Here is a 20,094-nt window from a genome sequence, read left to right as displayed (position 1 = left end):
TGAAATAGGCAATATTTCAGACAACGCCATATGGTGTAATATTGTAGACAACGCCATATGGTGTAATATTGTAGACAACGCCATATGGTGTAATATTAAAGATAACTTCACATCGTATTTTGCCAAAATGCACAAGAGGATGACATTAGCAGTTTTCCCCTTCATAAACATAAAATTTCCAGGCCCAATTCCCTCAAATTCAAGGACCCAACGAGGCGTAGTTTGAGACATGAATCAAGGTTAATTACGGTTACAACACTGAGAATTTTTATAACGAGCGAATGTGTGAACATTGTGCGGTGTTACAGGGATGGCAGATTACATGGTCTCCTAAATTCATACGCATTCTCTATAAATTCATTAGTTTTCTCAAATCCACAAACTTTCAAGGACCTGTGGGAACCCTGCATTAATAATAGCCATTGTTGACACCATTATTAAAGCCATTTTGTTATTTAATAAACATCACAACAGCAGCTGCACAGGTCAGGTACAGTTCAGAATGACACCCGTCTGGTGACTGGGCAGCAGTCTGCACGTCTGTGTAACAAACGTATCCCTATTCCAGTGCCCTAGGGGGCCTGTTCAAAAGCAGTGCATGTTTTAGGGAACAGGGAGCCTTTTGGGACACAGATCGTATTGAAGGTGATAGAATGTACAGTCTGAATGGAAACAACAGTTGACGGCCAAGTGATTGTTCCGATGCTGAATTGCAACCTTGGTCTACCGCTGAAGGTGAGGGTGGTTAAGTCTGTCTCTGAGGACAGACTCCCACAGAAATGTCAGTCAGCCAGTACCTGGCTTTGTCAGATATACTTCCATCCAGAAGTTATGAATGAGGACTCAGTAAAAATCTCCAAGCAATTGAGAATACGAGGGTCAAATTTGACACAAAAACTATAAATGTAAAGCAAACTCACACAAAAATAAAGTATATAAACAAACTACCACTCCCAAAAACCACCTCTCTCTCCATTTGGTGCCCTACTGCTCAAAAGAAGTTCACCACACAAGAAATAAGGTGCTGTTTGGGACGTACTCCAACATAAGCAGTAAAGACGGGTTTACTTGGTGGTTAAGTTAACGATTGACCTAAATAATGCAACAACATAACACACTGAAGTTAAATCCCAACTGACCTGCTCAGTTTAACACTGGAATCAGGCCAAAGTCCAAAGGCTTGCCAGGTGGCCCTCATTTTTACTGGCACGGACACAGAACAGGTCTCAAATGTATCGGCGACGAGTCGGAGGCGCTGATATTTTAAACGCACCCTTGTCGGTCAGCCAGAAGAGGGTGTACAGGATGATGAATGTGTGGCCTTCAGTATAAAAGTCTTGACGTTCAGGTATTTTGTCAGCTGCCCCTTGGCCATGTTCAGAGAGCTGTGTCTTGGGAGTACAGGAGCGGGGGTGGTGTTTGTGTGCAGACCAGTAGATGTGAAGGTAGTGTTTAGGCCATGTTGGCTGAGGTCTCCCTGGACCTCGGTGTGCTACCTGGGGAGACCCACTGCAGCGCTGCTGGGGGGGGCATGTATTCTGTGATAAAGCTTTTAACAGTAACATATTACATAAAGGTTTTTACAGTAACATTATGTGATAAAGGTTTTTACAGTAATGTCTGTCAAATGTTCATTGCCAACAGTTTGTCTGGAAGGACAGTCGTACAGAGCTAATTTAGGTAAAGTATGTATAATGGATATTCCTAATGTAGGCTGTGGGGCTTGGATTAGAAAGTATATATATAAAATTTGAAACGCCTGTTCAGGCTCCATTTTCAGACAGAAAGGCCCTGTTATTTTTGTCCAGAGGAGATGCCTACCTGGTGTATTCAAAAGGTTAGTTCAGCAACAAGAACACTGATATTTTACAAGCCGCCATGTGATTTACACAGCCTGCTGCTCACAGTTAGGACTGGCAGGTAATGCTGCATTAATTAGCTACCTACCCACGCTCAAATTAAAATACATTTTTAGTGTGCTGTGTTCAACCGTAAACTCTGACAGACCCAGAGCGTTGGAATGGTCACCGGCGAGGGGTGAGGTCCGAGTGTCCACGGGTGACACCTCTCGCCTTGCCTGGATGAGGACACAGGGTGACGGCGTACTGCAGAGCCCTCAGCTGGGGTTCAAGGTCATCACTGGACACATGCTGAAGGAGAGGAACGACAAGCAGACAACCAGCACTCCAGGAACTGAGTTTGACACCAGTGATGCAGGAGGAGCTTGTTGGTATTCGTCTTTCCAAGAGTGGCCTGTGGTTAAACCATAATACTTTATAGTGTACTACTTGGGACCAGACACCAAAGTCCTATCAGCCCTGGTCCAAAGTAGTGCACTAAACTGGAATTTAAAGCCAGACTATTATTGTGAAGAGCGACAACAGATGTCATTTTGGGACTTGACAGCCGCTGTTTGGAGGGTGACCCCAGTTTCCTCCGGGTCACTAATGGCAGATACTGCCAATAACGATTCAAACCCACAGAGACTGACAAAGCCAGTAAGCAAATCAGTCAGTCAACCAACCAGTCAGCCAGCCAGCCAGCTCTTCATGTTCCAGAAAAAAGGCTATGATCGCCAAGCAAAACAATACAATTGGCTTGTGAAAGCTCACACAGAGCTAATTGGTTTGCTGCCTCACACTGCGAGCTGATTGGCAACGATGCACAGCGTGTAGTAATCAGGGGATTGGACCTCGGCTGGCTCGTCTGCTCTCAGGTTAGGGTGATCAGAGTCAGGGTCGGAGGGGTGACCCAATGTTGGCTACAGCCCAGGCTAGAGGTTAGGGGGTCACCCCTTCCTGATCCATGCTGACCCCCAGGGCCTCTATATCATTACTGATGTCAGAGATCATGCGGTCCCACTCGTCGCCTTCAGAGGGCGCCAGTCGCTCATCAGACCCGCCCACGTCTCCATCTCCCCTCACTGCTCCATTCCCATTGGTTGTTGAGTCGGAGGCGGAGCTCGCAGTGCGTCGGTAGCGTCCAAAGCTGTCGGTGATGATGCCCCGCCCGTCCTTGACCCCTATGGTCTCCAGGAAGTTCTCAAAGTGCTGGCTGTCCTTCTCTGGAATGAACGGCCTTAGACCTGCACCACACGGCACAGGAAGTAGGAATGACCAATCACAAACTGACACTGAATCAGATTTACGGTCATTTCCAATAAAAGTCACTCAATTCAGTACATCGAAAACCCAAAACAATAATATTTTTCATGATTTCTTAAAATGAAAAATGACACATTGGAAAAACCTTTTCAAATCAAATATATATATTTTTTTACATTGCAATCCCTTTCTCAGCTCTGAGTGACCCTGATCTGAGTAAATAAGTGAATACTTGTGAACTGAGAAAATTAACCAAAGTAGGCATGCGAAGACTTATTCACACACCGGTCAGAACACAAAGCGGAAGTAGCAGGGGCCTGTTCGATAACGGACAAAGCAGCAGGGGCCTGTTCAATAACAGATAAAGCAGCAGGGGCCTGTTCAATAACAGATAAAGCAGCAGGGGCCTGTTCAATAACAGATAAAGCAGCAGGGCCCTGTTCAATAATAGATAAAGCAGCAGGGGCCTGTTCAATAACAGATAAAGCAGCAGGGGCCTGTTCAATAACGGACAAAGCAGCAGGGGCCTGTTCAATAACGGACAAAGCAGCAGGGGCCTGTTCAATAACGGACAAAGCAGCGACAACAGAGGTTCTTTTTTTAAACTTAATGAACATTCTAAACTGAAAAAGCTAGGTAATTTCTCTCAATACCTGCTATATTTTAAAGGTCTACAAAAATATGATAGTACTGCCCTATAGCTACATTTGGCAAAATAAACAGCTGTAAAGGCAGCCTCTAATTTCGATGAGAGGAAGAACAAATAGGAAGTTGAATCAATTTGAATGATTGAATTACCGGAGACACAAGTTTTAAATAAAATGACATTTGACCTGACAGAGAACTCTGGTCTAGTAGTCTAGTGACAGCCATTTAGTTTGACCTTGGGTTGTTATGCCGTGTTCCATTTGCCTTGGAAGTCAGAACTGGGAATGACGCCACACCTGAGTTAACCAAAGTTGATCGCGTTCCAAAAGTCCAAGTCGGAAAAAACAAGATGGACGCCCACATTAAAGCCTTTGATGTGCTTTCCCTTTCGGAATATATACAATGTTTTTTTTATTGTATTTCATTGTGTAGAAAAATGTTTTGACCACTTTTTAAATCGGGCATTCCGTAACCCGTAACCTAACCTGTAACCTGGACAGGCGAGTGCTCTTCAGAACTGTAGGGGGGCGTTCCATTTGAAACATCCGACTTGGAACTCGGAAATTCCGACCTCCGAGAACAAATGGAACACGCCATTACTCCAGACAGGAAGTGGTTCTCACCGAGTAAGAGGAACTTTCTGCTGTCCCCATAGAGTTGTCGAAGGTTGATGCAGAACTCATGTATTGATGCGCCGTTGCGATACTCATGCAGGAGTGTAGCAAACTGCTGGATCTCGTGAGAGGACAACTTGGTTCTCAGCTGACAGAGAAGAGAAAACAACTGAGGTGTTACCAAAGAGAAATATGTTCAAAACATTTAGCTGCATGTCATAACATTTTCACCCACCCACCCAATGACCGACCTGTCCTGCCACGCTGACTCATAACCCCACCCACACCCACCCCCCAACTCACCGTGGTCATGTAGTCCTGTAGAAGCTCAGTAGCGGTGGTACTCAGCTCTCCTTCACTGGCTGTCTTAGTCTGAGGGGAGGCTGGTGTTGAGGATGGTGACGGAGAGTTATCCCCCGCCTCTAGAGAACCCTGAAACGAACTATAGAACACAGAACCACAACATTAGAACACTGCGAAATCACATTATCAGAACCATACAGAATAACGACACATGAAGGCTAGAGAATAACAGAATAAGAAGCTTAATGAACGACGAGTTACAACCCTACATAACCACAACATGAGAACATTTTAGAACCATAGTAAGTGCATACATCCTACGTTCTGTACTCAGAGGTGTAGCTACTTACAAGGTGCTGGCCTCGGCTTCAAAAGCTTCCTTTACATCCACCTTGCTTGAAGAGTCATCTTTATGAGTAGACAAATACAGACTCCTTATTGATGAATGTCGTTGGAGTTTCGCTCAAATATCAATGTGGCAGAACAGGTAACAGAAGAGACACTTGCAGGATATACTTTGTCACATTACTGTATTTTGTCAAAAGTGTCAATTAACTACCCCCCCCCCCCCAAAATAACAATCAGTATATATGTCAAAAAAAGCAGGTGTGCATCCCTAATAATCAGCCTAGGACAACAGATGGCATCACCCAATAAGCCTGAACGTCTACTCTCAGAAGTAAAAGGTGACTGATTAATTGCTGAATGTGACGGACTGATTACTCCTGTAGAGACAGACGTGTATATGACCGGAAGCTGATTCATTGGTGGGACTGATTGGTGATCTTACCGCTATAGAGAGACAGGTGCCTTGTAGGGGTGGTAGCTCCATCAAAGATGGCTCTGTCCAGGAAGTCAATGGTGGACTCAGTGTAAACTATCTGGAAGACCTGAGAGAGCAGGAGACACAGCTCTTCTGCAGCAGCCTGGAGTAAATAAGAATAACATGCCAACAGCATTAAAATGGAGCGGAGTCCAATGAATCACCACTGAGGAGTAACTGCGTACACTTTAGTCATCTCAATCAATCAAAATGTATTTGTATAGCACTTTACAACAACCAGCAGGTATCCAAAGTGCTTCACATCAGGAACCAAGATTAAAACAACATATACTGCAATAAGAAAAATGTAACGTAGAAAACAGTAAAATCATAAAAGGTTACATAGAAACAGGAAGAGGAAGTTGTCACACCACTACTGCGTATTAAAAGCCATTCTAAACAGGTAGGTTTTGAGTTTAGACCTGAAAAGAGCCAGCTGAGGATTAAGTTGAATGGTTGAAGGAAAGTGACCTGGCCTATTGCATACCCTGGACATTGTGGTATTACAGTTATACAGAAGGAGTTAGGGAGTCTGGAAGAAGCAGCATAATACAGACTTGAGGTCTGTGTGGGTATCGGCAAACAGCAGACCTCCACCAGAACAGCTCCACTCTCAGACAGAGGTTTGTGTATGGTGTGTATACCTTATTATCCACTGCCAGTACTAGCAGACAGCAGACCTCCACCAGAACAGCTCCACTCTCAGACAGAGAGCCCAAGGTCATGGACTTTGACAGGTCTGGACAAGTGCTAGGGCATGGGGACACTCCTGCCTCCTGTGCTGGAAGGATCAAACACAGAACATCTCATTTTCAGGCCGAGTACAAGTACTTATATTTGGGTGCTTTGCCAATACAGAGTACCGATACCGAAACAGAGGTTGTGTCCCTTAAAAACATGTTCTGGACTGAGTTCTGGTGTTTCAACGATTCTCTCGTCTTTTCACTCGACAAAAAAGTCAGTTATCTTCACCTATATTGATAGTTATTGTATCAATGACATTTACGAATGGAAGAACAAGAAACCAGGCAAGCCTAGTTCAGCCGGCCCACAATAGAAAGTGTTTCCCTGTCAAGATTTAAACCTGAGTCGCCCACATGAAAGGCTGTGTCATTAAGCACTACACCACGGAGCAGGACATTTGCTGGGTGTCAGTATAGCCTCCTGTGTCTATCCTGAACAAATCCACTTTTGCCACTGGCTGTTTTAACAGTTGTATGGCCATTCATGAATGACATTGATACAGTTAAACTGACTAACGTTTCTTACTAAGTTTATCTCCACCACAATAAGCATCTATGTGCCAGCCAGTAATAAGCTTTACCGGTATCTACTAACATAATGGACTAGTCTTAAGAATTGTTCAATTGCTAGAGAGTCTGCCAAAGCTATTTCATTTCATGGCATAAGAACTTATTTTTCCTTTCATGGCAAGACAACATACCTTTTTCTTTCATTCATGAATGACACTGATACAATAACTATCAATAAAGGTGATGATAACTAACCTTTTCATTAAGTGAAAAGACGAGAGAATTGTGGAATCTACCAGAAATAGTTAATAAATGTTGTTGCACTCAATAGATTCGAACTTCCACATGAGGCCCTGTCTTCAACCACTACGCCACGGCATTACACGTTTCAGCAATCGCTAGACCCCATTGAGGATTGTGTTAATAAGTAATGTTAGTCAGTTTAAGTTTACCTCCACCACAAATAGCGTCTATGGACTGTATTGCGTTTGCCACTGGCCGTTTTAACAGCTTATTAGCCATTAATAAGCTTTACCAGTATCTACTAAGTTCCTAGGAATAATCAAGAATTGAGCAGAGCGTTGTTGTGCTATGAAATGAAATACATTTGGCAGTGTAAAGTTCATCTTCAGTCTCGCTAGCAATTGGAATTTTGACAATTCCAAGTAGTAAGTTAGTAGATACTAGTAGTTCACTGATGCTACAGTATTTGTGGTAGAAGGAAACTTAAGAAATGTTAGTCAGTTTAACACAATGCTTAGAGGTGTCTAGCTAAATATTCAAACTTGGTGCGATGTTAATGCATGACAAAATGATCTAATGTTGAGACGCAATTTGATGAAAAGTTAGTGTGTAACAATTTTGCGACTTAAGATTTGTCTCACACATATAGCATTAGTACCCTATTGGGAACAGCTAGAGACTGGGACGACAAACTGCCAATTCCTCCCTTGTCTACGACATCATACACTGTGAAAACTGAAGCATTATACTCAAACTAGCTCTCTACAGCTATCAACCAGGAACCCTAAGCTAAAATTAGCAATGCTAAAAATAACACCATAGTCTGAGTTAGTGCTGTTTTTCTGGAACAGGTAATTCTATATTATTTTCATACTATTATTATTCGGAACTTCATTCTCTATCGTGCATATCGTGAACTGCTTTCTGACCGGTGAGTAATTGCAAAATGCTGTAATTGTTTTTTTCCTGATTTTTTTTTTTAAGCTAATGCAGGTTTAATAAGGCAGTATTCCCCCATAAAAATAACTATTACCATCAAAATCCCACACCACCAACAACCGACAATGGCTGGTCATCAAGTGCAATGACCTCAGCAAGAGCCTCTGCTCTTTCATTTTTTCAGGGGCTGTCTCTGGACATTGTATTTCACTTCTCCAGTGTTTGCTGCAAAGTTAGCTGTTGTTGTGATTTCTGCAGTGCTAGCATTAGCATACTCCTTGAACTCTGCGCTGTGTTGAGTCTAAAGATGTCTGATCAAATTGCTTGTATTAAATTTGTGTTTTTCCTTTCCTCCTCTTCACAGTTTAGCAGAGGCGACAACCATCGAGTTTCACTTAATGTTTCCATGACATGACATTTCTATGAGTACATGAGGCCAGTATGGACCCGATACAAATATCAGTGCGTGTGTTTGGAGGGGCCTCTTGGACTAGCTGTGTCATTCTAATGAGCCAGAACATCCAGAAGGTTAGAAGACTCCCAGAGGACAGGTGCTGGGGTGTCGGGAAACCGCCAGGACACATGACTCATCACCACCATTGGAGTTGGGAAATTTAGAAAACGTTCCCAAAGTTCCCATGGCTTTTATGAATCACATCTACAATATTCACTTCATTTTTTTTTTATTTTAAATGTAAAATCCTCTGGCCAGGACTCCTTGAAGTTTTTAAATCGACAGAAGCACTAAAGCATGAGTGGTGGGGAACCTGTTTTGAGCACCACCAGATGCAGGGAGTCATCTCTGATGTAGGACACGGCTGCAATGTCGTGAATGGGAACACGCAGGATGATGTCCTCTCCATCCCGCCACACCAGCTTCACATTGTAGGCCGACAGACTGACCACAGCATCCTGTTCTGACGTTAGCTGGCCTGCTAGCTGGTGGGACTTCTGGGTAGAGAAGAAATTACACTGCAATTTTAAAACAAATTTGACCTAATATCCCATTGCTGAAATATCTTCTCTAATATTCAGTTTAACATCTATTGAAACTTCATAAAAACTATTTCCACAGAAATGCCAGACAAAAACAAATCTCACGTTCAACATTTAGAATTGAACCTTTCTTTAAACCGACATACACATTTGAGACGGTATAAACATGTTCGGGCTCCATCTTCCTTCAACCCCTTGGTGTGTTTAAATAAATGATGGGTCACGGTCATCTTACCCTGGCGTTGTCGATGAGCTGCAACACCTCAGTCCGACTGGACGGGTTCAGGTATCCAGGTACTGATGTCAGCTGACCCAGATACTAGAACACACACGAGTGAGGAGGAAAGAGAGAGGCGTTCATTCCCAAGCATCTGGTAACAACGGAGACCAAATGGACCAACCGGTGAAAGTTGAGATAGAAATAATAATCTGGCATTTAGTAAGCGGATTAATTCAAAGCTATGTGCATATTAGCTTCACCTTTATTTGTGCTGTACATTCACACATACATCAGCTGCAAGTGTACTTGGTATAACGGTTCTGCTAATGGCAGACCACATATAGGGACAGAAAACAGCATTTATGGTGAAGGGATGGTGAGCAAACAAGACAATGCTGATCACTAGACACAATAATGTGACACCAGCAGTACGTATATAGACGTTTAGTCAACAGCTTGATGGGGTGTTGATGTGGCCAGTGTTGTCTGTCTCTGTGGGACAGGTCCTGAGGGAAAAGGGTTTTCGAATGGGGCTCACCTTCACCTCCTTCTCAATGTAGTCGTTGAGCAGGATGTCAGGGTCGATGCGGTGGTCAGGGAGGGAGAGGGAGAACGTGTGCAGAGCACGGCGCTCCGTCGTTTTCTCCTGGGCCTTCTTATCCCGCCCCTTCTCTCCCTTCAGGAACACCCGCTTGAAGGGAGAGACAATACCTGGCTGGGGGGGCGGAGCCAGAAGGGTAAGGGGCGGAGCCAGAAGGGTAAGGGGGAGAGAAAGTCATTTTCATTTACTCTACACTCCAATTAGTCTAAGTAACAAATTATAAAATAGATCTTTGTTAGCATGTACAACTGTACATAATGATTAAATTAATATCTAGTCTAATACAGATTTTCTGGATAGCAGCAGAAAAAATTGCTGCATTTTCAGATTTTTCTTTCACAAATTTCCATATTAGAGATAATGCTAGAACGAAAGATATATTAGAAAAAGAATGCTTGATAGCAAAAAATAAAGCTAGATAAAACATTTATGTAGAGAACGTTTGACATAATTTCTGATTTAAAGAATGTTAGAGATGTTTGATATGAACACAATATAGGTATAAAGATAATTTTAGAAGAGACCATTTTAGGCAATAGATAAGGTATATAGCCAGAAAGTTAGATACGAAGAGTTAATGTTTCATATTAAAAGAATGAATGTAATATAAAGAGATACATAATTGGCTATAGAGACAATGCTACAGGCCGTTAGAAAATAATAATAATAATAATAATCTATGAAGAATTAAGAATGTTAAATAGATAATGTAAGATAAAGCTAATGTTATGTATATGGAGATATTATAAAGACCGATAACATTAGATAATGATATTGTTATATGTACGTAGACAAATTATAAAGACCGATAACATTAGATAAAGATAACACACACGGTTCACACAGCACAAACACAAAACACACACCACACCGTCCTTCCTCTTTCATTTGTCCAAATGCCACAGTATAATGCTAATCAAACACTTTGCACTTACGGAGTAGATAAGCGGGCCGCTCAGTGTGGCTACATGACCACCAGATAGAGCAACAGGAGAAGAAACAGGATGAAGAGCTCCATCAAAGCATTGACCAGATCCCCCATGGCGACTGGCACAAAGAACACACCATGAAGACAGCCCTAAACACACAGCGTTGCAACCCTACCTCGGTCTCCATGGTACCTGAGAGCAGGTGTGCCGGTCCGTTCGACGCAGCCTAATGAGGCCCGAGGCGAGACGCGCTGACAGACAGTTGTTGCTTTAGGTTCTTGTCGGATTTGCACAGACAACGGAGACACGAAAATAATATCAGTCTTTAAGAGAAGAATGAGGGGTCCACCCTAACTCTTTCCATGAACAAAAGGAAGTTTTATTCCATCTTTTACTGGTGAATATAGAGACGCTAAACACCGCCAGACACCAAGTGTAATGGACACCTGCTGCCTCCACGCAGATGAGGAACAGTTGACATATGAACAGTTGAACACTGACACACAGGGTGTGACCCCCTCCCCCCACTAACCACAGGAAAGGCATGGCTGCTGCTTCTCTACGCTGGGACACAAGAACAGGAAGTGGATCAACCACCAACTTCCTGTGAAGACACGTGTCTCAACTGTTTAGTTCCTTGTCAAACAACCACCGCAAGGCTGAGACTCGACCAGTCATATCACACACTGTCACTTCATTATGTGACCACAAATGAAATGTAAAGTCCAGAAACTGTGTGCGCGAATGCAAGGAAGGAGATGACAGACAAGTACAATCATTATCACCAGCCCAGTGATGTACTGTATTATTGAACAGGCCTCCCCTCTTCTGTCACCCCATCCTGACCTGCTACTACAGGTCCCACCGCTACTGGCTGTCCTGCTACTACAGGTCCCACCGCTACTGGCTGTCCTGCTACTACAGGTCCCACCGCTACTGGCTGTCCTGCTACTACAGGTCCCACCGCTACTGGCTGTCCTGCTACTACAGGTCCCACCGCTACTGGCTGTCCTGCTACTACAGGTCCCACCGCTACTGGCTGTCCTGCTACTACAGGTCCCACCGCTACTGGCTGTCCTGCTACTACAGGTCCCACCGCTACTGGCTGTCCTGCTACTACAGGTCCCACCGCTACTGGCTGTCCTGCTACTACAGGTCCCACCGCTACTGGCTGTCCTGCTACTACAGGTCCCACCGCTACTGGCTGTCCTGCTACTACAGTTCACAGACGCTGCAGTGTATATAGTGTGAATTGTGTACATTTTCAAAGGAAAACTTGTTGAAAAAATATACACTAAACAAAATTACTATTTAAATAACTATATTTAAAGAATAATAAGGTAAAGAATATTATAAGGTGGAGTACATTGAGAAATGATTGGAGAAATGAAAGGAGAGAACATTCCTAATATAACGTCCTATTTTGATGTTATTATTCTTGTATATTTGCTTAAGCTTATTAGTTTAGGAGAGGGATTGTGTCATACATTCAACCACACTATTAGATTAGATTCAACTTGGTCACTGAACAGAACAGAACAATGAAACGCAGTTAGCATCTAACCAGAAGTGCAAATAGAAAATGTACAAGTATTTATAAACGATAATTATATATGGATATTACAAGTGGAATGTGTAGAAGTGCAATGAAAGCAAATAAAGTACAAATGGCAATACTAAATGCGCAATTAAAGCAAATAGAGGAGGGCAGAACATTTACAAGTATTAAGTATTAAGTATAGTGTGGGTGTGAATGGTCCCTGGTGATGGCACACACCCTGTGCAGACACCGCTTGCACTGCAAGTCTACAGATGGCAGGAAGCTGGGCACCAGTGATTTTCGCCACCCGCAGTTAGTCAGAATGCCCTCGATTGTGCAGCAGTAAAAGTTCATAAAAGTTCATAAGGATTGTGGAGGACAGACGGGCCTTCTTCTGCCTCCTCAAAAAGTACAGGCGCTGCTGCGCCTTTTTGACCAGGGCGGAGGTGTTGAGGGTCCAGGAGAGGTCCTCGGAGATGTGGACACCCAGGAATTTGAAGCTGGACACACGCCTTGTGGAACACCAGTGTTCAGGATCAGGGTGGAGGAGGTGAGGATGTCTAACCTGACTGACTGGGGACTGTCGGTTAGGAAGTCCAAAATCCAGTTGTAGAGAGAGGGGCTGATCCCCAGGTCATGGAGTTTGTTCACCAGCCTAGAGGGGATGACCGTGTTGAATGTCGAGCTGAAGTCTATGACCAGCATCCTCTCACAGGTGTTGGTTTTGTCCAGGTGGGTCAGGGCAGCGTGTAGAGCCATGGAGATGGCATCCCCTGTAGACCTGTTTGACCGGTAGGCAAACTGGTAGGGATCCAGTGTTGGGGGGAGGCAGGCCTTAAGGAGGGCCAGAACCAGTATTTCGAAGCACTTGATGATTGTGTGGGTTAGAGCGACATGTGGGAAGTCATTCAGGCTAGATGCAGTCAACTGCTTTGGGACCACGTCCTGGGCCAGTGACAGGTTGAAAATGTCAGTAGACCTTGGACAGCTTCCCAGCACATGGGGGGGGGGGGGGGGGGGGGGTTCATGAACAGTTTTAGAGAATGGTTAGTTGAGGGGGAGTACTTAAATTATTATTAGGGAATGATGTTAGGAAAGTATTGTCCAATAATGTTATGAAAATAAAGTTGACAAGCAAGAGAGACTGGTGTACATGGAGTACGCTTTTGCAATAGCCTACATTAAAAATGTGTTTGTAGCATTTCACGCATCTATCCTGACGCAGGTGTCGGCGTGCTGACGGCCACCTCGACACACTTTTGGGAAAAAAAGTAGGAGAAACACTGAAATTGACATGGAATTTAAAGAGCCACAACTGAAATGTGACAAACCCAGTCTTTACATCTTACAGCCAGTATGGCCCTAAAGTTTGGAACAGCCTTTCGGAAAACAAGAACCTCAAACTATTGTCATTCTCAAAAAACATCAATATACTTTGTCAGCCATGCTTTTAAAAAGGTAGTTAATTGTCTAAGCAATACATTTTATTTACTATTATGGTTTTTATAATTTAAAACTGTTTTAGAAGGCTATTTTATTATTATGGCTTTTATAATTTAGAACTATTTTGCTGTTTTGACCTGAACTATTGCTTTACTATTGGTTAGCTTTAAATACAAACATTTGATAATTTAGTCTATTAATTTTCTACAGAAATGTTAAAATGTGACCATTTTCAAATACAGGTGGGAGATTGACCATCTGGTGTTCTGGTGCAGAAAGAACAACTTAGAGCTCAATGCCATAAAGACGATAGTGGACTTCAAGAGAAGCCCAGCTGCCCTCAACTCTGTGGAGTCCTTTCGCTTCCTGGGCACCACCATCAACCAGGACCTCAAGCTGAACACCACCTCTCTTATGAAGAAAGCTCAGCAGAAGATGCATTTCCTGTGGCAGTTGAAGTTGTTCAACCTGTCAAAGACGATGATGGTGCACTTCTACACTGCCGTCCATCCTGACCTCCTCCATCACAGTCTGGTACACTGCCGTCCATCCTGACCTCCTCCATCACAGTCTGGTACACTGCCGTCCATCCTGACCTCCTCCATCACAGTCTGGTACACTGCCGTCCATCCTGACCTCCTCCATCACAGTCTGGTACACTGCCGTCCATCCTGACCTCCTCCATCACAGTCTGGTACACTGCCGTCCATCCTGACCTCCTCCATCACAGTCTGGTACACTGCCGTCCATCCTGACCTCCTCCATCACAGTCTGGTACACTGCCGTCCATCCTGACCTCCTCCATCACAGTCTGGTACACTGCCGTCCATCCTGACCTCCTCCATCACAGTCTGGTACACTGCCGTCCATCCTGACCTCCTCCATCACAGTCTGGTACACTGCCGTCCATCCTGACCTCCTCCATCACAGTCTGGTACACTGCCGTCCATCCTGACCTCCTCCATCACAGTCTGGTACACTGCCGTCCATCCTGACCTCCTCCATCACAGTCTGGTACACTGCCGTCCATCCTGACCTCCTCCATCACAGTCTGGTACACTGCCGTCCATCCTGACCTCCTCCATCACAGTCTGGTACACTGCCGTCCATCCTGACCTCCTCCATCACAGTCTGGTACACTGCCGTCCATCCTGACCTCCTCCATCACAGTCTGGTACACTGCCGTCCATCCTGACCTCCTCCATCACAGTCTGGTACACTGCCGTCCATCCTGACCTCCTCCATCACAGTCTGGTACACTGCCGTCCATCCTGACCTCCTCCATCACAGTCTGGTACACTGCCGTCCATCCTGACCTCCTCCATCACAGTCTGGTACACTGCCGTCCATCCTGACCTCCTCCATCACAGTCTGGTACACTGCCGTCCATCCTGACCTCCTCCATCACAGTCTGGTACACTGCCGTCCATCCTGACCTCCTCCATCACAGTCTGGTACAATGCCACCACTGCCAAGGACAAGGGCAGGTTTCAACGCATCCTCCTCTCTGCAGAGAAGGTGATTGGCTGCAATCTGCTTTCTCTACACAACTCAAGGACACGGAGGCGAGTGGCAAAGATTGGGGCTGATCCCTCTCACCTTGGAAATGGACTATTCAGAACTCTCCCCTCTGGCAATATGGAGGTCAGGACCAAAACCTCTCACCACAAGAACAGTTTATTTCCAACAGCAGTAGGCCTCATAAACATGCCCCGGGAACCAAACTAACTATAGCCCCCCCCCCCTTCAAAAGGCAAACTTTTGTCTATATAAAGCGCACAACTTCAGACCCAATACCTAATTAAACAGGATGCCATTACTATGAAGAGAATAGGGTGCCATTTGAAAAGTACTTTTCAGGCCAGCTGCCACAACTTACCAGTTGTGCACAATACAACAGCACCATCTACTGGGCAGCACCAGACTATGTTTACAAGTTACACATCATTTTGAGCATGGCACTTCTAACAACCTATGACAAGTCCTATAAAAACAAAGCAAGTTTGCCCTATCTGGAAACAACCAGATAAAAAGATGTGTGGACAGTTACATCCTGTCTGACTTCGGTCCTGCCTTCACTCTCTAAAACCCTAAATCACATGAACATACAGACAGAAAACGTGTGCCATCAGTCTTTCTTCACATGAAATAAAAACACTTCCCCTGTAAATGTCACAATTTAACAAATGAGAAAAAAGTCAAGGAGACAAAAAGATAAAGATTTCCTTGGAAATCAAACCAAAACATGAGTTGTTGATAAGGAAATTTGGGGAGAAGAAACTCTAACCCTAACTCTCTGTCTGCTATGAGTGACTCTGCTGTCCTGGCACTGACTGACCACACTAAGAACAGCCTTAAGACGCCCACGCCTACATAACAATGAAACACAATGATCACAGGAAGCATGTACTGCATTCCAAATTCCCTACATCAGCTCCTTCTACCTTGATTGAGCTAGTAACACTGAATCATTTCTAAAGCTTGATAAAATCTCTGTTGGATAATGGCGTGGTTAAAAGTAGTACACTGGTTAAACACTACTACTTTGTACCTGGTGTCATTTAAGACACAGACACAAGCTCTAATTAAATGGAGTAGAATTTTTAATAATTTTTTTGAAAGCTACCAATAGAGGAAAGTAAACTATCCATGGCATGATTGTGTCTTTCTGGTCAGTGTGAATGCTTTGAGCTTGCTAATTAGCTAAAAAAAAACAAAAAAAAACAAAGAGCAACACATTTGTATAATGAATAGACAATATCTTCTTGTAGAACGCGTATAAAAGATTATACGCGGTCCGGTACCTTTGTAATATGTGTAAGGCAAAACAGATGTTAAATTGAGAATGCCAGTTACGAATGCTAGCCTGACTAGTTCTGGTTTGTGTTAGGAGCAAGCGACCGATGCGCTTGCGATTCCTTCTGCTCAAAAGGTGTTTATTTTCAGTTTGTTTTAGAAATAGCACAAGGCGCATATCTGAGAAAAACATCCCTTTTCATCCCAAATAGTAACACATTTAATTTGATGAGAATATTATTATGAAAAAAGCACTATAAAACACATCAACCGAGCTAGAGAATTACTTCACAAGCTAGATTGTTAGCTAGCTAACGTTAATACCAGCAACAGGCTAACGTTATACAGACAACAAAGTTAGCTACAAGTCACTGAATTAGTTACTTACCTTTTTCACTTTTTTTACATCCTCTTCCATCTCTATGTGCAGATCCTCTTCATGTTAACTTCAACGGAGGATTTCTTAAAAAACTTGAACACATCTAAAGCCACAGCGACAATCTGTGACATTTCCACCCTATTTAAAAGATAGCACAACAAAATAATTCGGCTAGGGGGCACTCGGCATACTAATAAAAGTGTTGGAATAACAAGTTTCAAACTTCGATAACATTTTTGTTGTACTTTTTGTAAAGGATTTATGTCGGTGGGCAGTGGCCAAACACAATAAAGCCAGCTGGCTTATTAACAATAAATAAAAGATAAGTGGAAAACAAACTAAAACAAAACGGCATCAACTTTTCAATCGTGCCGCCATTTTGGGCGTTGAAAGAGTCTGCGGTCCACAATGCATTGCAAAAAAACGTTAGTACAGATATGCCATTAAATTACTAGAAAGATGAAGTGATAATCCTCTAAATTTCAGAATTGGACGAAATTGCTGCCATTTTGCTCAGGGAACAACCCAAACAGGTCCGAATGGAATGATCAGATTTATTATAATAATATAATACTGTAAATGTATTAATTACTACAAAACTGTAGGAATTGCTAGCTAACAGACGTAAAATATCACCACCTAAATTGTTCCGGGAAGCAGCAGATTTTGGTCATCTTCCTATGTGAACCGCTTACCGAAAATAACGTGTCATTTCTTTTTCATTAAAAACATTTGTATTACAATTTACAGTACTCTTAACAACATACTGAATTATTTTAATATAGTAAAAAAAAAAAGCTTTATTTAATTCTCTAATCTATGACACAAGTGGGGCATGACACCATCTGGAAGTAACCTAATTCAGCCTTTAGGCTACACCCAGAATGTTAATAAATTCACCTACAACAGTCGATAAACCTAATTTAAACCTCAAGGATTTAGGTCTTTATTTGATGTAACTGACGTGTATCAGAATGTTTTTGGGAAGTTCATGAAAACGACAGGGGAAATCAAGAAACTATAAACCGTAGACATTTTTTAATCTAGACAGTTAGTAATTATGAATTTTCACCAAAAACATACACAGCATATGTGTTTACATTGTTGATTATTGTTGAAATATTGTGTATATACTTACCTAATGAAACACAATTACCTGAATGTCAATTATTTTTAATTTGTTTAATCCCTTGGAATATGGCTCCCACTCTGGTTCATTAATGACACTGTGGCAGGAGAAACAAATGTCTGTAATTTGGCTTCCAGAAAGGTGAGTTCTGGCGGGTAAGCGGTAGTGTTAATCCACATAGTGGGTTTGATGGGATCGTACCTTGCCTCCACAAACCTTTGTATTTGATGATTAAGTGCATACCTGTAAGAAATTATCAACAAATCTCAAATCTCACAATTTTCACCTGTTACTGACAAAATTCTGATGAATGATGGTGAATTTACTTCCGGAGTGGCTATGTGTTTAATAATCATATACATTTTGGGAAACATTTCAATGATGGAATTTATTTTCACCTTTTAAATAATTAAACAAGTATTACATTCAGATGAACAAATCTCAGTTTTTACAAGTTATAGACCTATGCAAAAGTTAAAGGAACATTTTACAATTTTACAACTTGATATTCCCAACCCTTAAAGTAGTTTATAGGCCAAAAGAAACTGCAATTCATCATTCTGTTTTCTATACACAGCCATTAAACAGCCATGTTTGCATTGCTATTGTATTGTATTGATCATTGTTTATTCAAATTGTTCTCTGTGTCATGCAATGCATGATAGGAATTTGACTGTAAGTCCAGACCTGTTTTATGCGGTGCATGTGACTAATAACATCTGCTCAGAAGGAATATAAACTTTTCTTTAGCCCTTACAAACTGAAAATCTATGGGTTTAATTGGGTCATCTGATAAGATAATCTCTAAACACATAATTATGGCTGAGCTGATGTTTTTCCTTTGTTGGTTTGTGGATGGACAGACACACCTGTCCCCCTGTGAATCATGGTTGTGCAAGCATCAGTGACATGCCAGCTCTGCTCTACAATAAACAGACGTACGGTGTTGCTTTCTGGCCTCCGTGTCAAAGCCACAGCACACTGCCACCTCCATGTCAAAGCCACAGCACACTGCCACCTCCATGTCAAAGCCACAGCACACTGCCACCTCCATGTCAAAGCCACAGCACACTGCCACCTCCATGTCAAAGCCACAGCACACTGCCACCTCCATGTCAAAGCCACAGCACACTGCTACATTACATTTCATTTTAAGACCCTTGATGTTCCAGAGGCAAACTAGGTTTCTGTGCCAGGGTCACTACAAATCGCCCTCATTCCAACAAGTGCAGGCTTAAAATATTTTTCAGGAATGTACACAAGGTTACAGTGATCAGCTACTTTATTCCAATCTGCAAATGTTTGTATCTCAATTTTCTCATGAGGTATATCGCTTGTTTCCTTTTCCTAATAGCTGTAACAAATAAGCAAATAATTATCCAAAGCCTCATAATGCATTGCTTTCTCACCAGCAGACATAACTTTGGCTCCTCCTCCTGTGAACACATTCAGCTAAGGCTCCTCCCCATATAGACAGATCCAGGCTCCTCCTACATGCAAATGTAGACCTGGCTCCTCCCCTCCATATAAATACATTGTCCAGGCTCCTCTCCTACATTCATATACAGCCCTGGCCCCTCCCCCTTACAGAGAGATAGCTCTAACAAGGCAGCCTCTTTTGGGAATGGTCATTACATTCTTTGCATTATTTATCAGAGTGCTACATGTGTTTTTGTTACTCAAGCACACACACACAGAGCAAATCTGTGAGGTTTTCTCCAGAGAGATAAAGGACTATGTTATAATTGGGGCACTGAGGACTTTCACCATTAACATACGTAGATTTTTTGTCTAATTCCCCTTTAATTGTGCATCTGGGGCCTAATTTCTAGCTGCAGCTCAAACACAAAAAGTCTGAAATGAAACAAAAGATTCTTAATGAAAGATACGGTTTTTGTACCATAACCTTTTGGTTCCAGGGTAGATCCTGTGTTCCTCATGGAACCTACATGATTTGTAATGAAAAAAGGGTTCCCCCACAGTGAATGCAATAGATCCCTCACGGAACCCCTATTTTTGAGCGTATAAATATATTGGGCTAATTACGCCACCCATGTGATAGTGGTGTGCTAATTACGCCACCCATGTGATAGTGGTGTGCTAATTAAGCCACCTATGTGATAGTAGTGTGCTA

At 42.8% G+C, this 20,094-nt stretch overlaps 2 protein-coding genes across 3 annotated transcripts; one reads left to right on the top strand and one right to left on the bottom strand.

The window, feature by feature from the left end:
• Positions 1–280: 280 nt before the first annotated feature.
• Positions 281–17,405, bottom strand: ccm2 (CCM2 scaffold protein). Of its 2 annotated transcripts, none has more exons than XM_010883111.5 (10): positions 10,849–11,136; positions 9,682–9,858; positions 9,159–9,242; positions 8,695–8,878; positions 6,137–6,273; positions 5,460–5,595; positions 5,020–5,077; positions 4,670–4,808; positions 4,376–4,514; positions 281–3,085 (listed from the first exon to the last, which is right to left on the bottom strand). In XM_010883111.5, exons 1-10 carry the CDS (start codon positions 10,858–10,860, stop codon positions 2,781–2,783), a joined length of 1,371 nt encoding a protein of 456 aa, XP_010881413.1. In that variant the 5' UTR covers positions 10,861–11,136; the 3' UTR covers positions 281–2,780. The 2 variants fall into 2 exon arrangements, with proteins under 2 accessions (XP_010881413.1, XP_010881410.1); XM_010883108.4 differs by lacking the exon at positions 10,849–11,136 and adding an exon at positions 16,841–17,405 and having other exon boundaries at positions 282–3,085.
• On the top strand, positions 11,274–11,939 carry LOC117593298 (proline-rich protein 36-like). The gene is made up of 2 exons (XM_034287857.1): positions 11,274–11,531; positions 11,565–11,939. Exons 1-2 carry the CDS (start codon positions 11,469–11,471, stop codon positions 11,922–11,924), a joined length of 423 nt encoding a protein of 140 aa, XP_034143748.1. The 5' UTR covers positions 11,274–11,468; the 3' UTR covers positions 11,925–11,939.
• Positions 17,406–20,094: the final 2,689 nt, after the last annotated feature.

Source organism: Esox lucius, chromosome 18 (genome assembly GCF_011004845.1).
Source record: "Esox lucius isolate fEsoLuc1 chromosome 18, fEsoLuc1.pri, whole genome shotgun sequence".
Lineage (NCBI taxonomy): Eukaryota > Metazoa > Chordata > Actinopteri > Esociformes > Esocidae > Esox > Esox lucius.
The sequence above is the reverse complement of the archived record's forward strand: the minus strand, read 5'-3'. Positions and strand labels throughout refer to the sequence as shown.